Source organism: Lytechinus pictus, chromosome 19, assembly GCF_037042905.1.
Source record: "Lytechinus pictus isolate F3 Inbred chromosome 19, Lp3.0, whole genome shotgun sequence".
NCBI lineage: Eukaryota > Metazoa > Echinodermata > Echinoidea > Temnopleuroida > Toxopneustidae > Lytechinus > Lytechinus pictus.
Window position 1 is genome coordinate 3,565,190 of NC_087263.1, and position 8,142 is coordinate 3,573,331.

The 8,142-nt window shown below is 36.3% G+C and overlaps 1 protein-coding gene across 1 annotated transcript; it reads left to right on the forward strand.

The window, feature by feature from the left end:
• Positions 1–1,669: 1,669 nt before the first annotated feature.
• LOC135157628 (uncharacterized) lies at positions 1,670–6,420 on the forward strand. Its single transcript, XM_064113970.1, has 4 exons — positions 1,670–2,205; positions 2,781–2,841; positions 3,249–3,581; positions 3,973–6,420. The coding sequence occupies exons 1-4, from the start codon at positions 2,194–2,196 to the stop codon at positions 4,047–4,049; spliced, it is 483 nt and encodes a 160-aa protein (XP_063970040.1). The 5' UTR covers positions 1,670–2,193; the 3' UTR covers positions 4,050–6,420.
• The last annotated feature ends 1,722 nt before the right edge of the window (positions 6,421–8,142 follow it).

Sequence of the window (8,142 nt, forward strand, 5' to 3'; positions counted from 1 at the left end):
TCACAATTTGGGGTTTACATTCATAAAAGATTATGTCACTAACAGCATGGCAAACATATAGCCAATACAGTGCGTATCAAAAAAAAATTTACACTTTGAAAAAGACATGGGAATTAAAAAATATACAAAATGTGGGTAATTTTTCCATATATGATCTTGGGTTTGGTTCACATCTATCCAATGAAAGTAAAAGTTTTGACAGAATGTTACACTTGAGTGAGCACTGTCCATTTTTGTAAAGCTCGCAGAAATCTGTTTGCGCAGAAATGCTTGTTTTCACGCTGTGTCAAGGGGAAAGGGCGAAATCAAACTTACCCTGCGACACATTTCTCATACATTTCCCTTGCACTTTTAGTCAATTGAAATAAAATGGATACATTCAATCATTCTGTAACAATTTTGCCACCCAAATTGAAATTTCAACACTTAGTAAGCACAACCTTTACCCTTTTTGTGCCAGCTGGATCTGAGGACATAACTCAATCTGAAAAAAGTGTATATCAGACATCTCCAGCATTTTTTCACTAAGTTTATATCATTTAAAGTGGGTTTACATTTCATTTTTCATTTGATACATGTTTCTCCACACTTTTCCCAAGCTTGACAAAGATTAAGAAAATGAAAATAAAGCCTTTGCCATTTCATGTAAATTACAGCTCAGTGTAAAGCAAATATCGTCACGATGGCCTTGGTGTGTAGGGGAGTGGGGTGGGTGCAATGCACTCTTTGAAGTGTTTTTGGGCAAGGAAACAAGTTAAAAAGGTAAAAGATATCTTCAAATCAATTTTACTAGCTAACTTTCACGTGTTCTTAATGATTAAGGTCTAATTTTATTTGCATAACTATTACAAAGTTCTGCGCAAATCATTTTCACTAACTTTTCAAAAGTAAGTGGTGCTCACTCAAGCGGAAATATTTTTCGACAGTTATATCGTCATTTGCTTAAATGGACCTCTAACAATGTTAAAATGTGGAAAAATCTTCAGGATATTACAAATGTATAATTTTACAGGATTTTTTCTAAGTGTAAACTTTTTTTGATACGCACTGTATAATAAGTGAAAAGAAATTTGTCAAAACATTATATATTTGGCTCTAATTTATTTACGGATACACTTGTATTTTGAAATTTAGCATCTGTTGGCGTTCATCATATTTTTTATTTCTTTCATTTTCATTTTGTTTTGTTACGTTTGAACTTGAAGGCCTTATGACGGCCAGCACGGCTGAACGTTCGCAAGAAAAAGAAACTAAAGACCGAAAAACTTTCTCTCTACAACAATTATATACATTTTTTTCTCTCTCCCTCTCTTCATCGCTCCCCTCATCTGACAACCTCCTCACTCCCATTTCCCCTTCTCTCTCTCCCTCCCTCTCCTTCTCCCCCTCTCTTTCTCTCCCCCTCCTTTCACCCCCTCTCTCTCTCTCCCTCTCCTACCACCCCATCTTCACCCCCTCTCTCTCTCTTTCTTTCTTTCTCCCTCTCCTTCCACCCCTTCTCCCCCTCCCCCCTCTCTCTCTCCCATATATCTCCGACAAATCAACAGATGTGACCCTTCCTTTACATGTCTGTGCTATTGTCCATTTCGTTTGAAGTTTTGCCAGGAAATAGTTCGGAAAAACAAAGGGCCCCCGCGCTCCCTTATTGTCCCGAAAGTAAAGCTGGCACAAGACAGTGAGGCAGCTATTATATTCAATATAGTGTAATGAATGTGCATTGTATTCACATTGAGAACAAGTGTTGATCGTATTTAGATAGTGAGCATATGATTCTGCTATACATCCTAAATGTACAATGGGAGTCTGAGTGTCTGATAGAGAAATTAAAAAATACATCCTCCTCAACAATATTTCAATGGTTGTATTTTCAATTATACTGTTACGCAATTGACCGACTTGGCCTTGAAGCGAATTGTGTGATGCACAAAGTTGGCAATGTTTTTCTTAATTCAAATGTTAAAGAATGATGGAGACAATGCTGCGATTGCTATTCATCGAAAACTACCCTTTGTATATGTTTAACATCTTAAGAAAATAATTGTACAAAAATAAGTTAACAATGACAAGATTCTGGTCATTCTGAGAGTATAAATACAGGAACATTTCGAGAGATTTTCATTCGATTCCTGAGATCAACGAAGACAAGTTTTGCGATTTTCTTAAAAGCTTCATCAACGAAAAATCTTCAACAAGATGGCCATTATGGTAAGTGATAAATCCACTCCTTTTCTTCTCATTTTAAAAAAATACCGTACGTTGTATTAAACAATTAGCAGTACTCACTCACATGCATTCCTTTTGTAAAGATCCACGCACCTATCTTGCAAAAAGTTACAAATTGCAATTGATAACCGAGTCAGCGCGTTTAAATCTTGCAACAAAACTCACAAATTAGTCTACTGGGAAATTATTTGGAACAAAAAGAATGCATTTTATGCAATGTATAGTGCGTAATTATTAACTGTGTAGGTACATTATCAGCAATATTCTACATTTCTCTTGGGCATGTTTGGGGGATGTATAAGCCAGTTCCTATAGTTCCATTCTGCGCATGATCAGAAGAATGTTATTTGTACTTAAGTGACGGGGTGGTTTATTATTTAACAGTAGTTCGTAAAATAAAACTTTTAAGGACAACTTTACAACTTTTAGAAAGTCCTAACTTAACTGTCCTCAGGTGCGGAATGTTCGGTCATGATAGAACGATTTAGAGCTCATGTCATTGTGTAAAATCACTTCCCATTTACTTCATTTTGAATTATGTCTCATTTTATTCACAGACTCATCTCACACTTTTCATCACCATTTCTGTAATGGCAATTACCGGCGTGCACTCGCAGAGTAAGTCATTTATCATTATTCGTGTGGCGTATCTTGGGAAGTTGGTTTTAGGGGAGGGGCGGCGGGGGGGAGGTGGTTAAGTTATTTTTCCTACGACATTTCATTCCGGGGTCAGAATATGTTTTTTTTTCAGTAAAAATACCGTGGTTTACAATTATATACATTTCATATTTCAAAGATTGATAATTACCAAGAATCTATGTGAAATGACAGAAAGCCATCGTAAAAAGTTTACAATCATGATATACAGATTTTTCAAACATTTCTACAAGAGTGAGTAAAAACGCCCAGATACATGTTTGGAGTATGAACTTAAAAATAGTATATGTATATATTATAAATCTCTCTCTCCTTCTCTCTCCCTCTCTTTCTCTCTCCTTACCCCCCCCCCCCTTCTCTCTCCTCAGTGCTGGGTGCCAAGTCCCAGATCTTCGAGGTTATGAAACAATCGTGTGGACTCTACCAGAAGGAACTCAGGGAGGAAGGGCCAACATGCAACGTCGAATTCATGAACGAATTCGTGGACGAGCTGGACAACATCGAGTACGTACCGGTCAACCGTCTCGATGCCGACCAGGTCGAGGACCTCGCCGAGGCTTACGTCAACCAGGCAGAAGGACGGGTAAAGGGCAGGCATCTTTGTTTTGAGATGACCGGAGAGAAAATTACCAGCGGATGTCAGCTGATGGAGGGCGTGTGTACGTATTACAGAAACGTCATCCACTGCCTACAAAATGGAGGTAACTTTTTTGTCAATACAATAATTGTTTAATTTTTTGTTTGTCGATTGATTTCGTTCAATACTGAATGTAGCCATAGAAAGCAATGATTACATGGTATATTACATGATGTCAAAAAACAGCAGATGTGAGAATCAGAAATAGACGTGATATACATTAACTCTTGTCATGTTTTTTTTTTTTTTTTGGGGGGGGGTTGAAAATATATGTAGTATGGAACGCAGCAGACTGTCATCGTGAGTGGTTAAGATATTCGTGTTCAATCGCCGAGGATTAAAGTTGTGTTGGATAAATATACAAAAATAGACCAAAAAATGAAAATACACAAAAAAACGATTGCAGAAAAAAATGAAATGTGTTGTTGGGTAATCTTTACTATTTTTCATTCCAGGTCAACCTGCTGTCCCCACGGCCGCCCCTACCAATCCACCTGTCTTTAACACGACTCCGCCTCCCATTACTGCATAGTCATATATGCAGTGGCCTGGTGCTACGCTAGGAAAACACCAATCTTGTAAGTTCAGTCTATATCATCATCGCCCTAATTATCTCAGTCTTTAGTAACATTATTTTGGTATGCAACGTCATTATCAGCGGCGCCTTCATCATCATCATCATCGACATCCATGTCATGGACATCATCATGTCGTGGTTATGTAATTCATCGTTATCACTGGCATCGTCAAAATCGTCCTCATCGTTGATAGTGGTATAGACATCAGCATCATCATCGACATTATCCTCATGGATGGACAGCAATATCGTCGTCGTCATGTAATTCACCGCTATCACTTACAATCATTGACACCATAAAAAAAAATCGTCCTCATCGTCGACAGTGGTATGGACATCATTGGCATTATCATCACTATCGTCTTTGTCATCATCATCATCATCATCATCGAAATCCGTGTCATGGACAGTATCATCATCGTCGTCGTCGTCATGAAATTCACCGTTATTGCTTACAATTATTTGCAAATCGTCCTCATCGTCGACAGTGGTGTGGACATCATCATTACCATCGTCATCGTAGTTATAATCATCATCGTTGTCATCATTGTTTATCACGGATAGCATCATCGCCATCATCATGTGGAGCATTATTATCACTAAAAAAAGTCGGCATCATCATCATCATCACCTCAACTGTCGTGAATTGTGAGGGCATTATCATCAACATCATTGGTGTCACTGTCAGCACAGTTACTGTATCGTCTTGAAACTCATCATCATTTTCTTTATCAACATCGCTGTCATCAGCAAGATCGTCACAGATCTTCGTCTACTGAGACATGATTATCTCATTCAACCACCACCATCGTCATTGTTACTCGTTATCTTTCCAAAATGGTATTTGGGGTAGGTAAAGGACTATCGTTCATATTGAATATAATTCAAGTTCAGTTTATTGTTTTTTTTCTTTCTTATTTTGAAACATTTATACGACTATTTAAGAAATCTACAATAATGCATTCCATTTGTGCTGACGGTCATAATGACGGGAAAAGCGGTTCGAACAAAAATAAACTACAACCAACTCCACCGAGAACAGACGGGGCCCTTTGCAGAGAGTTTCCTTTGATCAGAACTTAAAAAAAAAAAATCCATCGAAAGTCATCAGTACGCATACCATGGTCCCGTCTTACAAAGAGTTGTGATAGATCCGATCAATCTTAACTATATGGAAATCCGTCATTGTCATAATTATCATCCAGGAAATTTGCTCAGTATCATTTTTAAACAAAGAGAAGCACACTGAACTGTTCAACACAAAGATGGATGTACGAGTATACGTCATATCAAGATTTTTTTTAGCAAATATGTATTTTAGATTTTGACGTTGCCGGCTTTCCATAGTCGTAGTTGATTGGATCGATCGTAACTCTTAGTAAGACGAGGCCCTGGTTGGCATAAAATCAAGTTGCGTTTGATTGCAATTTTATAAAACAGGCCCCATAAATATTTCCTCAAAATCATAAGATTCAATTTCTGTTATTTTCTCGTTTATTCATGTTTGTTTGAATACATTCTAGTGATTTTGTGTTAAGGTGCCTAATTGCATAAGTAAGTTAATATTTCAAAAGTATCGTTAGAATCCGGCAAAATTATATACGACATTATTATGGTCTTCATACTTAACTTTAATTTTACCTTTAGTGATACGAATTTGTTTACAGACGGAACAGAAAATCTCTTCAATCAATTTCTGACCTAGAACTTTTTACCAATGGAAAAGGGACGATTTTTTCGAAGTTTAACCTCCAAATATAAATGAAAATCATCATGCCAAATTCGACACATACCAGTACCTACCTACCCTAAGGTGCTCATGGCGCTTCAAGAAATTATATGTAAAATGGAAACGAAATTGTAATATAAATTCTTCTGAATATGAGTTATGATTACAGTTTATGAGGTAAGAACATATTTTGTTTCACACCCTTTTTTCTTTTGGTTCCAACTCACTTATTGCTATTTTCACCAGTGAATGAGTGATAATATGAACATTAGCTGTATTTTACAAGGTAACGTTTATTTTACAATAATTACAATTCATTTCATACGTTGTTTATTCTGTTCGAAATCCTATTTTGCTAGCCATACCTGTTTCTTGGCGCTGGTGTATGCACATCATAGATTACGTTTTGAAGTTTTAAATGAATACTCATGTGTCATACTTCCACGAAGATACTATCATAGATCATTCGCATATTTTAAGATGAAATAGCATTTGAATATTTTCCTATTTTGACTTGATTATTAATGATGGAAAATATAAGGTTTGGTGTTATTTATTTATTATTTTCAATAAATGCAAAGATATCCGAAAAAATAATTAATCTATTTCTTTTTAACTTTCTTGTTCCAAGAAGAAACTATTCAAAGCTGTGAACAGAGAAATCATTGCGAGAGAGAGAGGGAAAGAGAAAAGGAAAGGCAGTGGCAAAAAAAAGATAGAGAGCTATTTAGATAAGAGAGGGAGAGAGAGGGAGAGAGAGAGAGAGAGTGTGTGTGTGTGGGTGTGTATGTGTCGGGAAAGACAGAAGGAGGAGAGCGAGAATGAGGGGGATAAAAAATAAAGATAGAAAAGGGAGAGTAAAGGAAAGGTAGAAAGAAAAGATGAGAGGGTGAGAGTGAGTAATCAAGCACTGCAAAAACTCTGGTGTTGATTTAACACCAGCCCGGAATCTATATATGTCCACATCAGAGAAGTGTTAAACAACACCAGTTTCGTTTTGGTCTAACACGAGATAGGTGTTTATGCAACACCAATAAGTATTAAAACAGCATCGGTTTGATTCCAAACTGGTGTTGTTTCAATATTTTTCTGGTGTGGACATATTATAGATTCCGGGCTGGTGTTAAATCAACACCAGAGTTTTTGCAGTGAGGAGACGAAGTGTAGATTTTTTTACGGAAGGTATCGATAGTTGGATAGACAGAAGAACAATTAAATACATTATTGAGAATGCGTGTTTTGTGTCTATATGTGAGTGAACGTGGGCGAGAGAGCGAGAGTTATATACACTCTTAAAAAAAATTAACCAGCCCTGGGCAACATACTGTCCACACAACTATTGGTTAAAATCTGCCCAACTTGGGTAATAGAAAATAATGATTGGGTAATGAATTTGCTCAATCGGATTTATAATTGCCCAGAATATATATATATATTTTACCAACTTACATTACCCATCACAGTGGACAGTATGTCGCCTAACATTTTAAATGTGTAGAGAGAGCGAGAGTTGCAGGGAGGGAGTGGGGGGGAGGGCGGAGAGGTGAGGGTGAGAAAAGAGGCATTGAGGGGGAGATGAAATTGATAATGATAGAATCATAAAAATGTAAACAATGTCAATACTAAAATGACACCTAGACATCACAATTTCAAGAATTTTATTTAAACTCAACTTTTGCTTCGTTAGGATCTACGAAAGAGGACGTTATGAGAAAAATCGTTGAACAATAGTAACAATTATTAATGATAATGGATTGAAGAAGGAGAGAAAAGTACAAAATATTTCTGTAATTTAGAGAATAGGGGTTGGCATAAGAAAAATATTTCAAGGCTAAAAGATCATCATGGTAATTTCATTACTGACCCGGTTGGAATTAAAAGAGAAATTCAAAGTTTTTATAGTAAATTATACTCCATCCAGGATGATGCTCAGGGGAACATAAATGAAAAAGATATAAATGAAAATATGTTTGATAACCTCAATATTCCACAACTACCTGATGATCAAAAACAACTTTTGGATGCTGGACTATCAAAACAAGAAATTTTTAATGTCATTAAATCCATGAAATCAAATAAAACATCTGGTTTTGATGGGATACCTGCAGAATTTTATGTTGTTTTTTGGCCAGATATAAATGAAATGTTAATTAATTCTTTGAATTTCTCACTACAAAATGGCACTTTGTCTCCATCACAAAGAAATGGCATAATCACACTTCTTCCAAAGAAAGACAAAGATCCTCTCCTTATAAAAAAGTATCGTCCAATTACATTATTGACAGTTGATTATAAAATTATTGCTAAATGCTTAGCTAA